We start from the raw sequence: 24,402 nt of genomic DNA on the forward strand, positions 1-24,402 counted from the left end.
CAGGGCTGGGCTGGGCTGACTTTCAAGCTGTGAGTGAAGTTCTGGGTCTGCTCCAACTGGCCTTCATCCTCTTCAGACCAGTACCCTAATGAGGGATGTTGTCATGGTGAAAGGCATGACAACATGGTGAAAGACCAAGTTCAAGCCCAATGGAATATGTAAGGTCTCTGCTTATATCATGTCTGCTAATATTTCACAGGCCAGAGCAAGTCACAAAGTCAAGTCTAGCATCAATGGAGTGGGGAAATATATTTTACTTCCATTGAAATGGTGCATAGTCATGTGGTAAAGGGTGTGTTTACAGGGAGAGATGAAGAATTGAAAACCAAAATGTAATCTACCATACCCAATGATACAGCCTTTCAAGAAACTACATTGTGTTGAGACAAGACAGAATAGAATCTAGAAGGGGACCCAAGATTAAGGGAGGTTTTTAAGACAGGGTGATGCTTCAGTTTGCTTATATGGTGAAGGAAAACAGTGGCCAGGGGAAAAAGTGCTTGAATATGTGAGCAAGAAGGGCTAATGGCATTTCCTCTAAAAATTCATATGTAAGTAACAAAATTTGTAGAGGGATGAGTAGGCACAGAAATGGTTTTCTCTAAGAATGATATTTGCTGAAATCAAAGAATTTGGAGTTGGGACTTGAGGTTTGGAATAACAACTATGGATAATGAGAGCAAATTAAAACATTGCCAAGCACTGGCACTGGGGGCCTCAGTGAGGTCGGAATTTTAGTAGTGCCAGTTTACATGCAACAGCAGTTTTCTCTGACCCTGTCCATGAGGTTGAAGAAGAAAGAGTAGATTGTCAAGTTGGTAAAGGCAGGCCTGGAGGTTGGCAAGCTAAAGATGTTGGAGGGACCAGGAGCGAGGAAGTTGCCAGCTGGTGAGCAGTTCAAGGAATTGAGCCAAAGTCCTGACTGGGAGGGAAGAAATGTGGGCAGGAAGGGCAGAAGGGTTGGAAGAAAATAAATACTTTGAGAGACTGGAGCTGGAGGAGCATGTGTAGTGGAGATGAGGGACACAGAGAGAAGGAGACTGGCGTTTTGGATTTCTGAGGTGGAGAAGTTCCAGGTGAATCCAGGGTGTAGCCATATGAGTAGGCTGATGAATGGCAGTGAAGGCCATGGAACTGAGGTTAAGAACTGAGGCCAAAGCAGAGTTCAGCATCACCTGTGCAAAATGCATACTCCTAGGCCCTACCCAGACCTACTGAGTTGAATCTCTGGGGCAGGGGCCCAGGATTCTGCATTTTAACAAACTCCTTGAGTGGTTCTTAGACCTCCTAAAGTTTGAAAACCACTGCTAAGATGTGGAATGAGCCATGCTTGTTGGAATTACAGGATGGTAAGAATCAGGCAGGATGGCAACAAAGACCTCTAACTCCTCAGAGCATGGGCTGGGCCAGCAGATGGAACTGGTGGGGAGGGGCAGAAGAACAATGGTCTTGACCTGGAATGGAACTACTGTATCCTTTTCCAACCTGGAGATGTGACAATGTAGGAAGTTGAAGGTTCCCCCTCCAGAAGGCAAGACAGTGGGAGGGGTGGGGCAGGGGAAGAAAGGGATAGAAGAGAGGGGTCATATTTATTTGAGACAGGGAAGAGTAGCAGTTATAGGAGAAAGCAGAGGATGTGTGTGTGTGCAGGATGGAGGGTGGGGGGAAGGTTGTTCCCAGCCAAGCCAGCCTTCCAGAGTATTCAGGACAAAAGCTTGGAGGGAAGTCCACGAAGGGAAGCTAAGCTCGGAGAGGGGCAGCAGATGAGGGATGGACTGATGTGAATGGGGCTGGGCTGAGCGGGGGCCAGATGATCCCAGCCACCACCTCTGCATTGGGTTAATTTTCCTAAACTGAACTAACTTTTCCACCCTGGTTCAACAAAATGTCTCTTTTCCCTAATATTCAGACAGTTCCAATCATCTCATGATTGTGTCATCATCACTGTCGCTATCATCATCATCATCTTCTTCTTCTTCATCATCGTCATCACCAGTGATTTCTTGAACACCAACCAAGCACTAGGCATCACACTTGAACCATGATACACAGATGAAAGCAGATCCTCCATCCTAAGGGAAAGCTCCCAGGCCACTTGGGAAGTTAAAACATCAGGGACAGGTAGCCTGGGCTGGCAGGTAGAACAAGGGGCAGACACAAGAAACCACTGGGGACCTGGAAGGGAGCTTGTTCTTTGTGCTAAACTCTAAGACCACCATAATACAGGTCAGACCAGCAGGACAGCTAGTCATCTGGCTGAGGTTATTCATTGGTCTTTCTGAAGAGTCATGGAGGCAAACTTAGCCTCAGCAGAGCTCCCCAAGCAGTTGGGGGGAGGAGGTCATGGCCAAAGACCTGCAGTGCTCCTTGGGCATGGCTCTCCGGGGCAGGTGTGAAGGCGGACTTGCTGGACACTATGAACCTCGGGCAGCCCCCAGGCTTGTTCCTGCTCACAAACCACCCTCCTGAGTGGGGTTTTGCTTTTACGTGACTCTCCTGCAGGGGCAGAGCCCACTGGCCATCACAAGAGGGTCCAGTCTCCTGACAGTCACAGTGCTCAGTGGTATAGATAAATTGTCACCCATCCATTCTTTGTTTCTGTAATTCATTCATTTGTTCGTTCAGCAAATACTGAACTGGGCACGTGCTCGGTGCCAGGTGCTGTGTGTGCCAGGCCCTAGGAGAATAGTGGTGCAAGAAAGACAGGTCCTCCCTGACCTCATGGGGCTTACATTTAAGTGAGGGTGGCAGGCAAGAGAAACAAAATGTCAGACTGTAAAAAGTGCTGTGAAGGAAGGAAGTGGAGTAATGTAATAACGAATGGGCAGGGGGTACAGGCTGTTTTAGATAGGGTGGTCAGCAAAGGCCTCTCAGAGGGGTGGCTTTTTCTTCTTTAATTTGATGTGTAACTTATATAGGGTAAAGTGCACACATCTTTAGTGTACAGAGTTGTTTTTTTAATTTTAAATTCGGTTTTAATGAGATATATTCACATATCATACAATCATCCATGGTGTACACTCATCTGTTCACAGTACCATCATATAGTTGTGCAGTCATCACCCCAATCTATTTTTTAACATTTTCATTATACCAGAAAGAATAAAAATATGAATAAAAATAAAAGTAAAAAAGAACACCAAAATCATACCCCATCCCACCTTATTTTACATTTAGTTTTTGTCCCCATTTCTCTACTCAACAACTTGATGAGTTTTTACATTTACCTATGCCAGAGTTTTTACATTTACCTGTGCCAGAGTTATTGGGGCTGGATAATTCTTTGAAGGCTGTCCTGTGCATTGTAGGATATTTAGGAGCATCCCTGGCCTCTACCCACCAGATGCTAGTAGAATCCTCCCCCCACTTGTGGCCATCAGATGTCTCCAGATGTCATCAGATGTCCCCACTGAGAGTCACTGGTATATGTCCATGTAGCCACCACTCAGCTCAAGATACAGGTCGCTTCCAGCACAGAGCAGTGGCATTTGAGCTGAGACCTAGAGGATAAAAGTCTGCCTCCTATCAAAGAACTGAGGAGGAGGGTTCTAGGTGGAGGGCAGAAGAGCAAATGCCCTGAGGTGGGAATGAGCTCAGAATATTCGAGGAACAGGGTGGCTGGTCTGTGGTGACAGGGGAATGACAGCATCCGAGGAAGCTGAAGGGATGGGCTCAGGCTTAACCAGGCAGCGGGCTGTGTGGGCTGTGGTTAGGAGTTTGAAATTTCAAAGAACTTTTGGGAGGATTTAATATGTCTGGCACCAAGCCAGACACTGGGGATTTGAAGATGAATAGATTAAAATCATAGTCCCTAATTTAAGGAAGACAGTAAACCCTTCAAGGCTCATGACTGAGACAGACATGTAAACAAAAAATTATGGCATGGGAGATTGCATTGAATGATAGAAATATGTGCAGGACCCCATGTCAGCACAGAAGAGGATATACCTAAGTCCATGCAGAGGATGGGATGGTTCAAGGATGGCTTTCTTGAGGAGAGAATGAGTGATCTGCATCTTTGAGGAACAAAGGATGAATGGGATTCCAGGGAGAAGGCACAGCATGTGCAAAGGCATGGGAATGTGAAACAATATGGTAGGTTCAGGAACATCCGAGTAGTTAGGGGACAAAGTGCAGGAGAAGGGTGAATAATGGGGCATTAGTCTATTTGGCACAGAAGGTTCTCATAGGAGAGGAGGTGAAGGTAAAGCAGATTTGAAGCAGGTGTTGGAAACCTTCCAGAACAGTCCAGAAGAGAGGAAATGCCTTCCCGAGCCTGCATTAGTCCCTTAAAGCATCCACTCCCTACTCCTTATCCCCAGACCTGCCCTGGCTCCAAATATTTCATAGCATGCATTTCAGGTTTATCGTCTACAGTTTTATTAATGTGTGTGTATGTGGTTTGAGATTTTGGATTCAGATATCTCCGTGTTCTCTGCAGGTTCATGCTTGAGCCTGCGTTTCCTGTTTCAGAGTACAGGGACTTTGTTTTTAATTTCTCAATATAATGCCTGGTACAGCCTCACCTACAGAAAGGTGTGTTCACAATGACTTTCAGTGATGCTCTGTATTTCTTCACTTTGCATGTATAGACACAGACTTGGATGTATACAAACTCCCGTCTTGGAAGGGCCTTCTGCAAGTTACCTTATCAGGCTTCTCGCCCCTGGGCCTCTGCCACCACACACAGGTGGGAAACAATGGCAGAGATTAGCAGAGGTTTAAGTAAATTCGTTTGATCCTGTTTTTTCTTCTGTCAGGCTGGGCTGAAATCGCAGAAGCTGAATGGTGGGGCAAGGAAATAGAGGAAGGAACAGACTATGGCTCTGTGCCTCAAGATGTATCTACATTAGAGAAACTTCAGGTCTGCCTGGGGTTTCTGGATTAAACCCAAGGAATAGGTGTTAGGATTACAATTCAGTTTGGGGATAATTTAACCTACCCCTTGGCTCTTGTTTGGGGGTGGGGTGGGGGGGCGTCCGATGCATTGTGCATAATTATCCTGTACTGTCTACTCTCAACACTGGGGACTCAGTCCTGGATCCAAATATCTAATCAGAGTACACCAGAAGGAGAGAGAAAATGTGGGATTTGGAGCTCGGGTTTCTTACCTCTCTCAGGCCGCAGCACAGGATTCAGGGAATAAACAAGGGCCTTGCCTCTCTTGCTTCCCTCCCAGCGGCAAAGAGAGGGAGCTTGACTGTTTGCAGCGTTTCCTTCCTTTCCTGCTGCCAGAAGAGCCCAGCCCTGGCTCCTGTGTCCTAAATTTGTTGATTTCACCATGCCTGCCCCCATGCCTACTCCCATCCCATATACTCTGATGACTTCTGGAACCCATTGGGAACACAGAGTGGTGGTCGTGGTGGTGGTAGTGGTGGCAGATAGTGTGGAAATTGAACTTGGCCCTGGAGCAGGGAGACCCGAGTCCTTGTCCTGCCTCTGCCATCCATTTGCTGGGTAACCTTGTGAAGTCGCCCCCCTGAGCCTCTCGCAGGCCTCTCCTTATCCTTCAGGGCAGGGCTTAAATGTCACCTGCTCAGGGCGGCCCTCCCCCACCTAAACTGATCCTCTGTCCTCCATGTCGTTGGCCTCTCTGTTTGCCTCCTTTATAGCACCACAATTATTTGTAAATACACACACACACACACAAACATGTGTATGTGCGTGTCTCTAGAATGGTTAGTTGCTTATTTATGGTTTTGTCTCCCCACTAGATTCTAGCTGTAGGCTGCAGGAATGCACGGACCCATGTGTCCTTGAGGGGTATGCTCAGAGCCTAGCACAGTGCCTGACTCCTAGGCGCTAAAAAAGTTACTTAGTGAATGAATAAATGAAAGAATGAGTGGCAGTCGACCCAGGAAAAAAAAAGTTTTTCTAAGAGGACCACTCCAGGGCCTCTCCCAGAGCTCCCCTGGAGGAGAAAGGTGGAAGGGTGTTGGGGGGCGGACTGCGGGCCTCCGTGCCCTTCCAGGACACAGGCGATTGTGGACAGGATTAGCGCAGGCCGAAACCCCTCCCGGCTCCACCTCTTGGCCCGCCAGCCCAGGACCCCGCCAGGCTGCCGCGGGCGGGTTGGCATTCGGAGCGCGCGCCCTGCAGAGGGCGGTGAGGGGCGGGGCCGAACGCGAGGCAATAGACGGGGCGGGGCCAGAACGCCCCCGACGCCCCCAGCCAGTCGGCGCAGGGGGCGGGGCCGCAACCCCTCAGGTTCCCCGCGTGGGGCCAGAGCAGGACCGTCGCCTAGCAACGCGCAGCCCCGCCCCCCGGTCCGCCGCGGGCGCCTACCCTCAGCATGGCCTTGCGGGTCTGGCCTGAGTTGTGGCTGTGGGTCGGCGGCGGTGGGCTCCTGCTCCTCGTGCTCGTCGTGCTCGTGAGCCCCCGCGGCTGCCGACTGCGGCGGGCCCTCCGCGGCCTGCTCATGGCGCGCAGCGAGCGGCTGCTCTTCAGAATCGGGTTAGTGCCGCCGGCCGCCGGCGGGATGCGGGGCTCGGGAAGACGGGCGCTCTGGAGAAGGGGACCGAGAGGCGGGGGCTGGGAGCGGGTATGGGATAAGGAAAGGACATGGGCTGGGGGCCAGAAAAGAAGGAGCGGAGAGGTGGGCTGGAGAAGCCACTCGACTGGGGGGACTGGAGAAAGGCACGGAGGCTGAAGAAAGAAAAGAGTTGGGGGCTGGAGAATTGAGATGAGCTGGGGAGTTGTTGAGAAGGAAGACTGGGGGAGGTGGGCCAGGGTAACCAGAGAAGGGGAGTGTGGGAGCGCGTTTGGAGAAAAGAGCTCGCTGAGGTGCGGGGGAAGCAGCCTGGAGGAGAGGGGCTGAGGTCAGCAGAGGCCCGGCCCCCGGGTTGCAGGTGCAGGAGAGGACTGCCTCAGACCGCCTCTCTGGCACTGGAATTCCTCCAAATGCTTCCACGTCTCCCTGGCTCTCTCCCCTCCACCCGGCTCCCCACCTGTCCCGAGCCGGAGTCACAACGCCATAGATCAGTCTGTCCCTTTCCTTCTATCCCTGATCCTGGGCCCCTGTCCGAAGTCCCAAATTGTGAAATATGACCCAGCTGACTCAGCCTGACTTGCCCAAGTTCACGGACATCCAAGGACTCGGCGCTTCAGGACCCTTCCCTTCTCCTCCTCTTAGTTCTCTCTTCCCACCCCCTCCCTCTGCCCCTTCCTTCCTGGGCCCAGGCAAGGTCTGTCCTGCCACAGAGACACTGCCATAAGAAGACAGGCCTCCCAGGGCCCCTTCCCAGTGCCAGCGGGGCTGTGGGGCAGGATCCCAAGCCCCAATTTAGGGACAGTGATGTTGGATGGAAATGGTGGTCACCTTGGCCATGGGCCAGGCTGGGGGGATGACGCAAGCTGGGGGATTTCCTGAACCGCAGAGAAGACATTGTGTAATTCACTCCCTCCTTCCCCGACCACCCCGGATACTCCCAGAAGCCTCAGGCCTAAGATTCCACTGACAGGCTAAGAAATTGAGATATGAAGTCCCTTTCTAGAGGAACTCTTGTGCCTTTGGAGGCATTCACATCTCTAATATCTCATATGTTAGGGAGAGACTCTAGATAATGAATGCATGTTCCAGATAATGCTCCAACCAACTTGCCGTTGATCTGAAAATAACATTAAAATAGTAAGATTCACAACTATTTGAATACCTTCATATTTGGAATTTAAAAAAATCATTTCTTCCCCAGAAATTTCCAGGAATTTTACAGTTCTATTCAAAGAGATGTGTTTTTTTTTTTTGTAAAATCTACTGCTAGTTCTCAAAATTGGAAGTTTGAAGTCATACAAATGGCCTGAGGAAGTGGAAAATAGAAGTTTCCATGAGGAGCTGGACTCAGAATTCCTGACATCAGAATTCCCAAGGTCACACCTTGGGATATTCCTAGAACTTGGGACCTGGGAGTTTCCAAATCCCCAAACTTGGAATTCTTGGAGAGCTTCTTTGAAAGTCACTATTCCTATGGGCTCTCCTGTGTCCAGATTCCAAGGTTGCCTTGGAATTAACTCCCCAAATGTGCAGGGCTAAAGGGTGTGCCTGCAAGCAGTCCCTCCATGGTCTGGGAAACAATGTCTAGTCCCTTGGGGGAGGGGCTGCTGCCTGGCAGGAGGGGGAGGGTTAGCAGGAAACTGGGGGCGGGGGCGGGGGGGGATGTTGGAATGGGCAGGTGTTGATGCTGTGGGGGTGTCCACAGGGCCTCCAGGAAGGATGGAGAGGGAGGGGGACAGGGTGAGGACAGGACGTGATGGGGAGGGGCAGGTCACATGGGCACACTCCATCCTGAAGGTGCAATTCTCTTGGGAGCTGGAGCAGATGATGGAAATACTAAGCTACGGTTGGGAGAGGAGCAATTGTGCATGTTATCGTTAATAATGGTGATCACTGATGCTTGATAGTCTTATAAAGGGCTTTCCTGAAACATAACCAAAACTGTTGTCTTGGAATGGGGATGCCTGGGCACAGTGGAGGGTGGACCGGGGCTGACCCGAGGTAGACGTGTTATGTCTGGGGATTCCCTGGAACCTGGGAGATGGTGTGTGGTAGGTAGGCGCTTAACGTGTGGGTCTGGACAAACCAGCTTATAAATATCAGTTTTGTCACTTAGTAGCCGTGGGACCTTGGACAAGTTCCCCCACCTATCTGGGTCTCCATTGTTTGCACTGTAAAACGGGGTTGGGGATAGTGCTGACTTCAAAGGGACCGAATGAAACTGGGCATAGGTGCACAGGCCTGGCTCGTAGTAAGTGCCAGGAAGTGTTAGCTTTGCTCCTTCTATAGCGGGGGGTCGGGATGGGCAGGGTTCTGGCCAGGATCCTTGTGTTGCTTCCTTATATATTTCCACTCTTGTCTTCCAAGCCTGTCCTATCCACCCACCCATCCCCAAATCTCACATCCCTTCATTCGGCGAACACCAGTGCCTTGGTTTGGGACTGTGGGCACACAGGTATGAGCATGGCCGGGCTGCTCTCCTTGGGAATAGGGGAACGGAGCAGGGACGGAGGGGCCCAAGCTCTCTGTGGCAGAGATATGGGGTGTGGCAAGTTCCCTGGGAATGAAGGGCTGAGGAGTTGGGGGTGCAGTCTGCTTTGTGCCTCAGTTACCCTTTTACCTCTTTGCCTTCTCAAAGGAGTGGGGGGCAGGGTTTGCAGAATGGGGTGCTAAAGAGAACTTATGTCAGCAGAACAGAGGTGTTGGGAGCAAGGCTGGACTTGTGCAGGGCTGGGAAGGCCTTGCAGAGCTGGGAAGGTGGACAGCAGCCAGCCTTTGGAGATGGACAGTCCTAGCTGACAAAGCCCTCTCTCCTTGACCAAGCCTCCTCTCTATGCCTAGGCATAGAGGATCTTTCTTGACCCTTGAACTCAAGTAAAACCAACTGTCCCTGGGACAGGCCTTGCTTGCTTCACCTCTGCAAGAGGAAGCTCCTTATTTGGGGCCAGTGAGGCCCACTGGCTTGATTTCAAGGTGGTAAGAGTCCTAGCTTGATGTCCTTGGGTGAATGACCCCTTCCTTGTGGCCCGAATGGAGTTCAGGCAGAGGCAGTGAGCTGGGCTGTCCGCAACACTGCCTGGCTGGAGCAGGGTGGGAAACAGGGGCCCCTTCCAATCCGTGGGCCTTTGGGACCTTGGAGAGCTGTGGCCCCAGCCCCTATACCCACCTCTTGCCCCACCCCACTTTCCCTGCTGAACCAGCTTCCCCTTTGCTGCCAGGTAAGTTTTCCAAAGCATGGCTCTGAGCCGGACCCCTCCCCTGCCCCCCACCTTCTTTCCCAAGACATCTTTGGGGTTTCACATACCCTTCAAACCTGCCCAATTCTATCTCCCCCCTGCCCTGCACTCTTTCTGTCCTTCTGTCTGGGGGTGTCTTAGATCTTTCTTCCTCCCTTCTTCTCTATTTCTGCAATTCTGTTCTAACCTCAAAGCTCACTTTCAAAATAAACCCAGAATCTGAACACTTCTTCCCACCTCCTCTGCCACCACCATGGGTCAAGCCCCCGTCCTCCCTTGCCTGATGGCTTCCTTCTGCCTTTGAATCCCCAAAGTATTCTTAACATAGCAACCAGGGTGAAAATGTGACATGTCACTTCTCTGCTCAGTCCTCTCCACTGATTTCCTGTTTCTCACAAATCACAGTCCATTCAAAGAATGGCTTAAAGGCCCCCTGCCCTGGCCTGTGCCCCCACCCCATCTTTTTAATCTCTTCACCTTGCTCATTCTTTCTCAGCCACCCAGGCCTCAAATACTCCAGATGATCCCACTTGCTCTCCTTTCTCATTAGAACCTTCTATGCCATGACTTGCTGCCTTACTTCTTTCACATCTCTGCTCAAATTTCGCCTTAGTGGAAAGGCCTGCCCTGACCACCCCATATAAAAATCGCAGTGCCCCACTCTGCGCTTCCTCTCTCCTCTCCCCCACTTTACTCTTCTCCCCATACATATTACCATGTGACATACTGGATAATGACTTGCCTTTCTGTTTATGATTTGTTGTCTACTCCCCCCTCCCCAGCTAGACTGTGGGACACAAGAGGGAAGAAACTTTGTCCACAGCTGTATCCCAGCTTCTAGAACAGTGCCTGGCCCACAGTTGATCCTTTTTAAACATTTTTATGAATGAATGAATGAATGGAAAGCTTGGCTCAGATGCCACTCCTCCATGAAGCCTGCTTGGGCTCCCCAGTTGTTCATCTGCCTCCAGAGTGAGGCATGTCTTTCTCCTAGAGCTTTTATTGCATATTCTTGCTTGTTCTTGAGTTAGATGTTCACAGGTGTGACTCCCTGGCTGGACTCCCACTGGTCTAGGCCAGGGAGCAGGGTTGAATTAAGAGGGCCTGGGATTCTGGTGAGAGAGAGCACAGGAGAGCCAAAAGAAACAAACTAAAACTCAAACAAAACAAAACCCAAGGCCTCTGGTTGAGCAAGTGACCTAGGATTGCAGGGAAGGAGACAGAACTAGCCCAGGCCCCTGGTGGAGAGGCCACCAGCTCTTACTGGGTCTCTGGTTGTCCCTGAAAGGGGCTGTGAGGTTTGGGCAGGTCTGCCCAGGATGGGCAGAGAGACAGGGCAGACCCAGGCCTCGTGATCCCTGGGGCAGGCCTGCGTTTTGATCACGTGAACGCGCTGCCCCTCTCCTGGGCATGGGGAAGTGCTTGCCTCTCCCCGGGGCATGCTGGCAGCTTCAGGAAACTCTCTCGCCCTCTGGGGCCTTTTTAGCTGTCTCATTACCTTCTCCTGTTTCCTTAGTTTAAAAAAGCACAAGAGAAGGATCCTCTTTTTTTGTTCTTAAGGGGCCATGGAACAGGACCTGGCAGACCCTGTGTCCTGGGGGCTCTCCAGGCCCCTCGCCCTCACTCTGACAGGCACGTCCAGGTTTGCTTTCAAAAGAGTGCCCTGCCACTGGTCAGCTGCAAAGCCTGGGTGAGCTGGGTCCTGGGGACAGGAAAGGAGCCAGAAGCAACCTGCTGGCCAGAGGTTTCACCTTCCTGAGCTCCCCTTATGGGTTCTAGGGGGAAACTGGGGTCCCACCAGGGCCAGGGCCACTTAGGGGGCTGGGGGTTGGGTAGGTGACACCGGCAATAAGGACTTTCCACATGGCTCTGTTTGACGCAGAGCCCCCCCCTTTATGTTGCTCCCCTCCTGGCCCAGGCTGGCCTGAGGCTGGGGCCCAAAGCCTGAAGCCTCCCTCAGGTCTGTGGAGGCGGGAGAAACTCCCCGCGGGAGGAGGGGAGGAGAAAGAGCTTCATTGTGTGCTCTCCATTGTGGGCCAGGAGAGGGAGTACTTGGGGGAGGGGGTCCTGGGTCTCGCTGTCCCCAGCTGTCTCCAGCTGTCCCATGTGGCCTCCCATGGGGCTGAAGTCTCAGATTCAGACATCGGAGAAGCTGCATTCTGGTTCAGTGAAGCGGGGAACGAGAGGCGCCCCCGTGACCCTGCACTCCTAGGGTTGGTGCTATGTGGCTGCCCCAACCCCACAGGGCGGGCGCTCAGGGCAGAGACAGGGGCTTGCCCTTCCCCCAGCCCACCCCCTCCCTGCAGAGTGGTTTTTCTGTCTCCCACCTGGGTCCCAGAGGACCAATTAGGAAACTATTTTCTTTCTGGTGAGGTGGTGGTGGGTAGTTATGGGCCCCAGAACTGCTGAATCTGGATCCAGGAAGTGGGGAGCAGTGTGTGGGGGTGGAGAAGGCTGGAATCTTCTCATTTAACCAGCACCCCCAGATAATTCCAATGCAAGTGGTCCAGGTCTACCTTTGGGAAGCCCTGTCCTAGACCCCAGTCCTCTGGCCATGCCTGGGAATCCTACATCAGATCCCTTTGAATCCCTTATCTGGCCCCAGGTGTCAATGTCACCTTGTAAGCCACGTGAACTTTCTGGGCCACTGTTGCTTTTTAGAGGGGAATCTTGGTTTTACAGAGGGGGAAACTGAGGTTTGGGGAGTGAGTGACAGAGCCCTCGGGCACTGGACCAGACACAAGGCCTGTTTCATGGGCAGTGAGCCCTGGCTAGTCTCAGGGGCTGAGAGATGGAAGACACAGGTTCTTCCCAGCTACTACTCCTCACCTTCACATCTTCCCTTCTAGGACCCGTTGTTCTTTTTCCCTAAGTTCTCTTCTCCATCTGGCTCACGACCCTCCCCGTGTAACCATCAATTGAGCCATAAATTCAGGATTAGGAACCACAGAGCCTAGACTGAAAGGGACCTTCAAGCTTCTCTGGTTTGCTGAGTCTTATCCCAAGGTCCCCGGGGTCCTCAAAATGTTGCCTATGTAATGAGTGGTTGGGGGAGAAGACTCCCGGCTTTTAAAAGATTCTCAAGGAGTTCATGACCCAAAGCAGCTAAGACCGGTGCTCCAGGAGGTCCGGCTGTGGATTCCTGGGATGGTGTGGGTCCTTGGAACTGCCCGGGCATATCATTTTTCTCGGAAAAAGCCCTCAAAGGAGTTGAGCCTGCCTCAGAATAGCTCAGACCCATTCGTCTCATCCTGCCCCCCCCCTTCAGGGTTTGGGGAGGATTTTAGTGGTTAAGGGGGGTGCTCCAGGGTTAGGATGCCTGGGGCCGATTGTCTGCTCCACTGCTAGCTACTCTGTTATCTTGAGCAAACCCTCTCCCTCCTCCCTGGGCCTCCATTCCTGATCTGTAAAAGGGAGGCCCTAAAGTTGCCTGCCTCAGGGTTGGTTTGAGGGTGACAGATCATTGACAGGAGGCCTTTGCCCAGGACCTGCTCACAAGAAGCATCTAGAAAGGCTGTTCTGGTGTAATTGTTATTAAAGATGATGAAGTGGCGGGACCTGCCCAAAGTGCTGTAACCTGCCTGGGGGAGGACAAGGACTGGAAACCTGGGCTGCAGCCTCACAGGCTAGTGCTCTTTCCACCTCCTCACTCTTCCCAGCTCTTCCTCTCTGCCCTCCTGGCTCGGGGACCTTGGGCAAGACCCCAGGGCAGGGGAAATTGGCACTGTACTTCCCATGGGACACAGCCCCGCCCATGCCCCTGAGCCTAAGTGACCTGTTTGGCAGAGGTCCCTGCTCAGCCAGGTCTGTGGGTGCAGCAGGGAGTGGGGAGGGACTTGGGAAACAGGTGGATGAGAAGGGGAGGGGAGAGCAGAGGTGGAGGTGGCTGAAATTGGGCAGGATGAACTGCTGGGCTTTCAGAACCTCCACCATTCCTTGCATTGCACAGCTGCACAGTGTTTTCCTCAGGTAGGAGGCGAGAAGGCACAGCACCTGCTGCTGAGGGGCTCTGCTCTTCACGGAGCAGGGGCAGAGGGCGCTGCGTGCTCCAGAACAGAGGAAGGAGGCTTTCTGCTGGAGTTTAAGCTGCGCCCTGAACTACAGGGAGGACCCAGTAAGTAGAGAAGACCTCCCCAGAGGGCGGAGAGGAGGGGACTGCAGACCGAGAACTGCAGCAGCAGAGCCAGGGAGCGAGGATCATAGTTTTGAACTATTAAAGAGTTATTTCAGGCATTTACAGAAGGATAGATAATATAACCACCTCCACCCCCACCTGGACCCTGTGGAAGTCCCAGGATGTTGATCGTTCCCGCAGCTGCTTTTATTCTTTTACTACCCGTGTCTGGATCCCTAGACAGTATACATGTGGCTCTGTATTCTTTTGCATTTTTAGTAAATATTTTCAGGGTTGTATGTTTCCTCTGCAGTATGTCTTCTGGCTTAACATAATATGGTGGAGCTTCATGCATGCTGAGACCTGTTGCTCTAGATCATTTGCTTTCCCGGTTGGAGTTTTTTTTTAATGATCTGAATATGTCACAATGTATGTATTCTTTTTGCTTTTGATGGACATTTAGTTGGTTTCCACTCTGTGACTCCTGGGAGCGCAGGTTTTTCATTGGGCTGGATGAGAGGGGAAGAGGTGGAGGCTTACCCAGTTCACGAAGGACCCACTGGGAGTCAGGCAGTCTCTTGTAAGCAGTGGGGAGCCCCTGAGCAGCAGCAGGACTCAGTCAACTGCGGTGCTTTAGAAACTCATATTTTTGCTAGTGGCTTGCGGTTTGGATTGGAGGCAGAGAGTGGGAGAAGGAGGCTTTTGTAAGAGTTCGAAGGCTTCCCATGGGGGTGGCCATGTGATGGGGGAGACGTATGGTCAGGAGGGCCTGCTTTGGTCACTGTAGGCCAAGGAGAGGGTTAAAAGGAGACACCCCCACTGGGTGCCTGGGAGAGGCAGAGCCTTAAAAGAGGGAACAGGAGGAAGGGCTGGCCAGAGTGATTTTGGATCCTGCTGACTGAGAGATGGGGGAGGAGGGCCCAGAGCTCAGCAGCTTGAAAGTCATGTGGAAGTCATTGTCAAGGTGGGGGGGTCATCCCTGTGCAACTAGGTCCTCAGGCCCCTCCCTCCCCACCTCCCCCTGCCTTCCCCGGTTCTGGGTTCTGCGGGACAAGCAAGGCTTCAGGCCTAGCAAGGGCCACGCCTGTCCCTCTCCCCGCGGCCTAGAAAACTCACCTCACATCCATCCCACCCCTCTCCATCTCTGGCATCCCCCCCTAGACCAGGCCCCTGCCGGCTCCCCAACCTGGTGACTCAGTCGTTGCCTGCCACCCCCCACTCTTGCCGCCTTTCACTGCACCCTCCACACTGCAGCCAAGCCAGTGGTGGAAAATGGAAGTTGGATCATGTGCTTCTCTGCTTTAGAACCCATTGGTAATTTTCCAACCCCAGCCCCTGGCCTGGTCTCTGCCCACCTTGCTGGCCCCTTCTCTGATGTGCTCTGCCTCTCTGGCCCTCCCTAGAGACTCCCAGGCCTCCGGACAATTCCAGAACATGCCGCCTTCCTGCCTGTCCCAGGCCTGGGCACTCTGCTGCCCAAAACTTTCCTCCCTGCTGGCTCCTCTCTGGTCAGCGTCCAGCTTGAACAGTACCCTCTAGAGAGAGGCCCCCAACTACCCTGTCTACCTAAGATCTTCCTCCTCCTGACCATTGTCTTCTATCCCCAGCTAGAGGTACCTGGCTGTTTCTTGATTTGTTTGTTGTCTGGTTAATGTCTGTTGCCCTCCTCTCACTCAGTTGCCAGCCCCTCAAAGGCAGGGACCGGTTGCCTTCTTCTCTGCTGCCTGGACCATGTCCAGCGCAGGCAGAAAAATATTTGCTGAATAAAGTGAACAAGAGAAAGAAGCCTTATTTACTGCAGCTTCTCGGGGCACCCCCTGCCCTCATGGATCTTGCCCTTTGTTGGGGGACAAAACCAAAGCATCTATCATAAGCATCTAATGATGGAAGACGGGGAACATTCATCAGTCCCTCCCGGATGTGAGCGGCCTGATTCTATCAGCAGTGAGGGGTGCAGAGCTGTGTTTGGGAAGAAAACAACAGTTGCTCAATACTTTCCACCTGCCAGGCCTTTGGCTGAGGGCTTTCCATTGGTTATCTTGTTTAATGTCATTTATTTATTGCTTTTATTTATTTATTTATTTATTACATTTTATTTTGAAATAAATTCAAAGTTATAGGAACAGCTACAGAAACAATACAAACCCCATACACAGAACTCCAGCATTCCCTGACCCCCCCATACCCCAATCTACTAACTTTAACATGTTGTCACACTGCTATTTCTTTCCCTCCCTCCCTCCCTCCCTCCCTCTCTCCCTCTCTCCCTATCTATCATCTATCATCTATTGCTCTGTCTTCTGAACATGAGAGGTAGCTGCACACATCCTCGAACAAACACTTTGATTCACATATACAATTCCCATGAACAAGAACATTCTTTTATGCAATCCCATTAAGCGCAGCTAAGAAGTACAAGAGATTCAACAATGATACAAAACTTATATTCTATATTTCCTTTTCCTTATGTCTCAACTGTGTCCCTTTGGGCCTCCTGTCTCCATCCTCAGATCCCATCCAGGATCATCCTTGGCATTCAATGGTCATCTTTTTAGACTGTCTTTTTTTTTTTTTCTCAATTGTGGAAACATATATACAGCCTAAATCTTCCCATTCCACCCCCTCCCTAGCATTCCATTAGTGGGATTAATCACATTTAGAATGCTGTAATGCTATCACCTTCCCACCATCCATTACTAGAAATTTCCCTTCACCTCAAACAGCAACCCTACACTCATTTCTTAACTCCCCATTGCCCCTTCCCCCATTTCTCTTAACCCATACTCTACTTTTCATCTCTATGGTCATGTTCTCTGATAATTTCTTTGTGTTTACTGTGGGGCTTAAAATTAAACTCTTAAATCCATAACAATCTTGTTTTTCTTTGATACCAACTTAATTTCAATAGGACACATAAACTATGTACCTATACTCCTCCATTCCCCCACTTTTATATAGTTCTTGTCAAAAATTACATATTTTACCTTGAGTTCAAAACCATTGATTTGTCATTAGAGTTTGTGTATTTTATATCATGTAGGAAGTAAATAGTGGAGTTACAATTCAAAAATTATTGACTTCTATTTGTATTCCATTGTGGTCAGAGATTGTGCTTTGAATATGTTCAATTGTTTTTTGTTTTTTGTTTTCTTGTTTTTAATTTATTGAAGCTTGTTTTATGTCCCAGCATTTGGTCCATTCTGGAGAAAGATCCGTGATCACTAGAGAAAAATGAGTGTCCTGGTGATTTGGGACGTAAGGTTCTATATATGTCTGTTAAAATTCTCTGTATCTCTTTCTCCTTTCTTTGTTTCTCTGTCGGTAGGGCTCCATTTAGTATCTGAAGTAGGGCAGGTCTTTTATTGGCAAAGTCTCTCAGCATTTGTTTGTCTGTGAAAAATTTAAGCTCTCCCTCAAATTTGAAGGAGAATTTTGCTGGATAAAATATTCTTGGTTGGAAATTTTTCTCTCTCAGAGTTTTAAATATGTCATGCCACTGCCTTCTCACCTCCATGGTGGCCGCTGAGTAGTCACAACTTAGTCTTATGCTGTTTCCTTTGTATGTGGTGAATTGCTTTTCTCTTGCTGCTTTCAGAACTTGCTCCTTCTCTTCAGTATTTGACAGTCTGATGAGAATATGTCTTGGAGTGGGTTTATTTGGATTTATTCTATTTGGAGTTCGCTGGGCATTTATGCTTTGTGTATTTATATCGTGTAGAAGGTTTGGGAAGTTTTCCCCAACAATTTCTTTGAATACTCTTTCTAGACCTTTACCCTTCTCTTCCCCTTCTGGGACACCAATGAGTCTTATATTTGGATGTTTTATTTTATCTATCATATCCCTGAGATCCTTTTCGATTTTTTTTATTTTTTTCTCCATTCTTTCTTTTTTTCTTTAATTTTCTGTTCTGTGGACTTCTAGGACACTGACTCGTTGTTCAACTTCCTCTAATCTTGTATTATGAGTATCCAGAGTCTTTTTAATTTGGCCAACAATTTCTTTTGTTTCCATAAGATCTTCTATTTTTTTATTTAATCTTGCAATTTCTTCTTTGTGCTCTTCTAGGGTCTTCTTGATGTCCATTTTATCCTGTTCCATGGTCTTCTTCATGTCTTTTATATCCTGTGCCATGTTTTTGTTCCTCGGTTGTGATTATTTGATTAATTGTGCCAAGTACTGTGTCTCTTCTGATATTTTGATTTGGGTTTTTGGGATCGGGTTCTCCATATTGTCTGGTTTTATCATATGCATTAAGATTTCCTGTTGTTTTTGGCCTCTTGGCATTTGCTTTGATAGGGTTCTTTCAAGTTGTAAAAAAAAAAAAAATACCAATCTAATTTTTCAGAAATACAAGTTGGTGGCGTACTCTTTCTCCAACTAACCAGCAGATGGCATCTGCTAGTGACCTATACCCCTCAAGGCAGTTGTCCCCAACTCTGTCTCTGTGGTGTGTGGGGAAATGATTTTTGTGGGGTTCAGTTGGTGAACTCAGTTTGGGTTTGTTGTTGGAGCTGTCCGCCCTGAACGTGGTGCATGTGTCTGGGTGGTCAGGGACGCAGGGCCGCTTTAATATTCAAACCTCCCAGGTGTTCCCGGAGATTCGAGGCTGTTGCAAGAGTCTAAGCCTTCATTTCAGTTTTGCCCCAGATTTTCTCTTTGCTGACCCACAAACCATCGGCATTGACATAGCATCCCTGGGTTTTATGAGCAGGCCTCCCTTCTCAGCTGTGATCTTCCAGGACGTCTGCTGAAAGGAAGGCTGTGCTACATCACTAGTGCATGTCGTCCCTCAAGGGAAGCCCCGGGCCGCCGGGCCGTGCAGGGGCGCTCTCTGCCTGATGCAAAGAATAGCCTATAATTCTTGACCGGTGTAAGTTCTGAATGAAAGGCAGGTAGTAGAGCTGGGCCCCACCCCTTTCCTCTTAGAGAAGATAGATGCCCTAGGGGAAGGTCATTAGCATTTCAATGGTCTCTCTCTGCCTGTGCCACACCCCTGTCTGGGTCACAGAACTGGGAGCTGAAAATGGCCAGGGCTCTCTCCACTGAGTCAAAAAAGGAACAGAACTAGTCCGAGGTGACCCTCTGGCTTTCCAAGGTTAGTCGTCACCCAAAGCCTCTGTCTACTTGTTGGGGATTCGTACCTTGTAGTGAGCAGTTCACATTCACTAATTAAAACCCCATTTGGAGCTCAGCAGAGCTATATTTGCTTGCTGGGAGAAAGCTTCTCTCTGGCACCAGGAGGCTTTGTAGCTCGGGCTGTGGGGGAGGGCTCTCCCAATTTGGATCGGCAGTTCTTACTTAAAGATTTTATGCTGTGATCTCGGGCGTTCCTCCCAGTTCAGGTTGGTGTATGATGAGTGGACGGTCATGTCTGTCCCCCTGCAGTTATTTCAGATTATTTACTAGTTGTTTCTGGGTTTTTTTCAGTTGTTCCAGGGGGACTACTTAGCTTCCACGCCTCTCTATGCCACCATCTTAGATCCTCGTGTTTAATGTCATTTAATCTCCACAGAGTCCTGCAGGGATAAGTCTTGGTATCTCCATTTTATACATGAGGAAAATGATCTGTGAGACCTCAATAACTTGCCCCATGTCACAGAGCTAGGAGGGGCCAAACCCTAAGTGGAGGAGCCCTGTGCTTTCCATAAGTGGATGTGGAAGAAATGAAGTCAGGACCAAGACTCTGCATGGGTACAAGGTTGGTGACGGGGGCATAGAGGAAAGGGTGCTTTCTATTGGAGAAGATGTAGGGTTTCAGAAAAGTCATACATGGAATACAGGATTCCCATATACAACCCCATTATTAATATCTTGCATTAGCATGGTAAATCTGTTGCAATTCAAAAAGAATATTTTTATAATTGTAGTATTAACTATAGTCCATTGTTTACAATAGGGTTCATAGTTTGTGTTGTAGAGTTCTTTTAAAAATTTTTATTCCAGCAACATATATACAACCTAAAATTTCCCCTTTTAACTACATTTAAATATATCATTCAGTCATGTTAATTACATTCACAATGTTGTGTTACTGTCATCACTATCCATTACCAAAACTTTTCCATCACCCCAAACAGAGACTCTGTACCGATTAAGCATTAACTCCCCATTCCCTACCCCTACCCCAGCTCCTGGTAAACTATATTCTAGTTTCTGACTCTATGAATTTGCTTATTCTAACTATTTCATATCATATTAACATTTATTTTTATTTTCAACTCTTCATTTTGAAATAATTTCAATTTGCAGAGACAGTTCCAAGAATTCCCATATTCCATCACCCACCTCTCCCTAATGTTAACACCCTTCATCGCCACAATACAGTTTTCAAAAGTAAGAAATTAGCAATACCATTAACTGCTTCCAGACCTTTTTCCCATTTCACCAATCGTCCCATTAATTTCTGGTCTGGGATCTAATCCCAGATCCATGATGCAGTTAGTCTGCTCCAGCCTGGGACACTTCCTCCGCCTTCCTTGATCTTTCATGATCTTGACGCTTTTGAGTCCTGGCCATATATTTTGTGGAATGCCCCCCAGTGTGGGTCTATCTGGGGTTTTCTCAGGAATAAATTACGGCCATGTACTTTGGGCATGAATTCCACAGAAGTGACACTGTGCTCCCTCAGTGCATCGTCTCAGGAGGCATCTTTCCTGGTGAGCCTGGTAGGATCCCCCAGGCAGAGTGGAGCACACCAGGTTTCTCCACCCCCTTTGTCGCTAGTGAGTGTCTCGTGAGGGAGATTCTTGGAGACCATGGAGATATCCTTGTTCCGTCATTCCTGCATCGGGCCAGGCTATCCAGGCATGTGAGATGCTCCCGTGATTTAGAAACCCAGCGCTACCTGTGTGTGTGTGCCAAGCAGGGTGAAAGAGAAACTGGAAGAGGGGCTTGGACCAAGGGCAGAACCTCAAGAAGCAGAGGGCAGGGCCTTCCATGTAAGGGCCCTGCTGATAAAGCATGGAGGCAGGATTGCCCCGCCGCTCCAGATCCCCCAGGGCGCCCCACCCCAGGGGCTCTGCCCTGTCGCAGCCCCGGAACTGGGGCTTTGGCTATCAGGCATCTCCCTGAGCTCCTTCCCCAGCCTGTGCCAAGGGAAGGTCTTTGCTGAGGAAGACTCACAGTCTCCTCAGTTTCCCACTCCGTGGAAAGGGTGCGCCTGGAGGGCAGGGCCTCGTCTGTTTTAATCTCTGTATCTCCAACACTTGCAGTGCCCAGCCTCAGTTGCTGAAGGAATGAATGAGGAAAGGGACCCTCTCCTCAAGGGATGGAAATTTCCCTTTTGCCTGACCCCCCCACGCCCACCCCACCTTGCTGTAGTCTGCCCTCTCTAAGAGCAGCTTCCACTGGTCAAAATGGCCACTTTGGGTGCACTATGGAGCAGTTTCACCACCCTTAATAATGTCCCTAGGTGTACGTATCTATTTTTCATTCATTTTATTTTTTAATCAGTTTTTCCCTAAATTTTTGCATTTGCATTTCATGTTCATTTTCAGCCAATAATTTCTATGCTGGTTGATTTAAAAAGAAAAGAAAAGAAAAGAAAAAGAATAGCAACCCAAATGTCCAACAATACAGAATTTTGAGGGGGCGGGGGGAGGATAATCTAATTCCTAAACTGCAGGATTCCTTTAGAGTTCCTCTCTCTCTCCTTCCCTCCTTTCTTTCACTTAATTCAAAAACACTGCGTGTTCACTACCAAACAATCAGAAAATACTAACAAGCCAAAGCACCATTTAGGGATCACTGGATTTCTGCCAAGAGCCAAACGCCCTTGACAACTCCAGCATCTTTTCCACAGAGATGCATACAAATATATTCTTGTTTTTCTACCCAAAAAAGGAATCTGTAATATTTGAAAATACACTACAATTAATTTCTGCAACCAACTGTTTGTGGATATTTAGGTTGTTCCAAGCAGTCCCCTCTAGCACAGCAGGAGAGAATTCATAGCTCCCAATGCTCGCTCACCCCGGGGCCTTGTGCAATTCCCACACCTTCCCCAGATTCTCACACAGCTGCTCCCTTCTTTCTTGGAAATGTCATTTCCTCGGAGAGGCTTTCCTTGGCTACCCTATCTAAAACAGCACCTCCTGTCATCGTTCTCTGTGCCTTTGTCCTGTTTTATTTTGCCATCTTCACCTGACATGACATCATCTAGGTATTTGTCTATTGCCCTGTCTCTATTGCTAGGATGTCAGCTTCCAGAGGGCAGCCTTGTTCTCTCTGTGCACAGTGCCAGGCCAATAGCAAGGGCTCGGTAAATATCACTGAATAAATGAAAGCATGAATTGGCTGCACATCATTTAGAAATAAAACAAAAACGAGGGCCTATGAGTAATGGACATGCATGAATGGCAAAACCACTCTGTATTGCACCCAAATTGCCACTCCGTACTTGGGCATGCACCCACAACAGCAGGGATGGTGAGGATTGAAGTTTAGCTCTTTCAATTCTACCAAATTGTCAAAGCTGCTTGCTCTTGACCGAATAGTTTGCAGACAGATCAGCTCGCCCTTCCCCAGAGGGCCCAAAGAGCAGCCACCCCTTGATTGATTCCAAGCCCATCATCCACTCCCCTGCCCCTCCTCTCCTTTTCTGGCTCAATCAGCCAGAATCCTTGTTCCTTTTCTGACTGGCAATGAGTGCCCCACCGCCCAAGCCTCAGTTTCCCTTCTTTGAGAGCTGGAGACAGTTCCTTCCTGTGCTAGCCAGGCTGGCTACATAGTTTGCGGGGCCAATGCAACATGAAATTCAGGGCCCCTTGTTCAGAAAACAGGAAAAAAGTGCCATTAATGGTACTAAAACATAAAGTTTTTTCCTTTCTTCTATGATGTCTCTTTTGACTTGTCATGGTGTTTTTAATTTGCTACTTAACATCATTCTATGTAAGGAAAAATTAAAAATGTAAACTATTAGCATGAATTTTACCATTCATCTTTATATTGTGCAATGCCAGTTTTAAATGCCAAGATAAGAATATTTAACTCATTTTTGGAATCATTAACATTACACAATTCATATTTCATCACTCACACAGGCATATGTATTTTGTTCTTACCAGAACAGTGGAAATGCTGCACAAAACTAACATCACTGTTTTATTTCGCTTCTTGATACGTGAACATTCTACCAACACTATCTACCTTCGGCTTTCTGAAAGGGAAGGACTGAAAGAAACAGGATCCATAAGTTGCCCTGTCTTTTTCTTTCCTTCTATATCATCATTTTCAGCATAAACAGTTGCATAATACAGGGAAGGAGCACAAGTAAGAAACGCTGTGATCGAGTTCCTTGGTCCTTTGTGTTTCTTAGAACACCACTGCCTTCTTCATGCGTTTGAAGAAAATTCTGGTTCAAACCGAAACTATGGCCTCTGGTGTCAGTCAGGGCCTCCCCTACTCGCTCGTGGACGTACACTAACCTTGGACTCACTTTGAGTCTTGCTAAGTGCCCGTGCACAGTGGTCCCCCAGCATTCTGAGCTCCTGGGACACTGCGAACGCTCTGTGTGGATGAGGAGGGGAGAAATGGAGGATGCACATGTTGTGTGTTTTTCCTCTATTCGTGCACATGCTCCATTGTCCCACCAGACTTCACTTACAAGACTCAAGTTCAAAGATAAAATCATTAAAGAATTTCAGAATGGTGAGAGTAGATCATCAAACCGAGAGTGGGACCCTTTTGAGCACAGGGCACAGTTGCACACCAAAGAAGCTGGCCCTCCGTGCTGGCATTCTGTATTTGGAGGTCTCTCATTTGCTGGCTTGTCCCTTGTGTTCCACATGCCCCTTTTCAATGTGTAGCCTGGGGTGACGTGTAATGGCGGCAGGAGGAGGGAGGGAGTGTGGTCAGCCCATCAACCTCACCCAACAGAACGCTACAGTCCCCAAACTAACCCTGCTCCCTCCTTTCTCTGGGCCTTTGCCCCATTGTTTTCTCCAGTCCAATGATCCTATGGGAACTTGTCAGAAATGCAAATTCCCAGACCCCACCCCAGACCTACTGAATTGGAAACGGGATGGGGTCCAGCGATCTGATCTTTTAACATCTCTCAGGTAATTTTGATGCCTGCTAAAGTTTGGCAACCACTGTTCTTCCTGAAATGTTTTTCCCACCTCATTTCAGCCTCCTCACTTCTCCTCCCACCTCACTGTAAACGTCACTTCATCAGGGAGGCTCAGCTTAAATGCTTCACTCTCCTAGTCTCTTCTGTGAATTCCTCTGTTCACATCTCCCCTGCTGGACAGCAAGCCCCAAGCGTGTCTGTCTCATTCTCCATCTTGTCCTGAGTACTGAGCAGGGCAAACAGTAGGCGGACAATAAGTGATGGTGGAATGACACTGACTTGAGGTGGTGGGCCAAGGAGGTGGTAAAGCGGACCAGGTGGGCTTCGAGGGGGAGCTGGAGGGAGGGGCTGACACAGACCACCTGCCCTCTAGGTACAGCCTGTACACCCGCACCTGGCTGGGGTACCTCTTCTACCGACAGCAGCTGCGCAGGGCTCGCAATCGCTACCCCAAAGGCCACTCCAAAGCCCAGCCGCGCCTCTTCAATGGTG

At 49.3% G+C, this 24,402-nt stretch overlaps 1 protein-coding gene across 7 annotated transcripts in view; it reads left to right on the forward strand.

Annotated features, from left to right (window-relative positions):
• Positions 1-24,402, forward strand: part of PNKD (PNKD metallo-beta-lactamase domain containing) — a 77,087-nt gene that overhangs the window by 35,057 nt on the left and 17,628 nt on the right. For 3 of the 7 annotated variants that reach the window (XM_037848782.1, XM_037848783.1, XM_037848785.1), the window contains exon 3: positions 24,284-24,399. In XM_037848782.1, the coding sequence (XP_037704710.1) occupies positions 24,284-24,399 (116 nt within the window). Of the gene's footprint in view, positions 1-6,229; positions 6,454-13,834; positions 13,841-19,370; positions 19,540-24,283; positions 24,400-24,402 lie in introns of those variants that run through there. The other 4 variants (XM_037848784.1, XM_037848792.1, XM_037848787.1 and 1 more) reach the window with 4 other exon arrangements.

Source organism: Choloepus didactylus, chromosome 9, assembly GCF_015220235.1.
Source record: "Choloepus didactylus isolate mChoDid1 chromosome 9, mChoDid1.pri, whole genome shotgun sequence".
In the NCBI taxonomy this organism is placed as follows: Eukaryota; Metazoa; Chordata; class Mammalia; order Pilosa; family Megalonychidae; genus Choloepus; species Choloepus didactylus.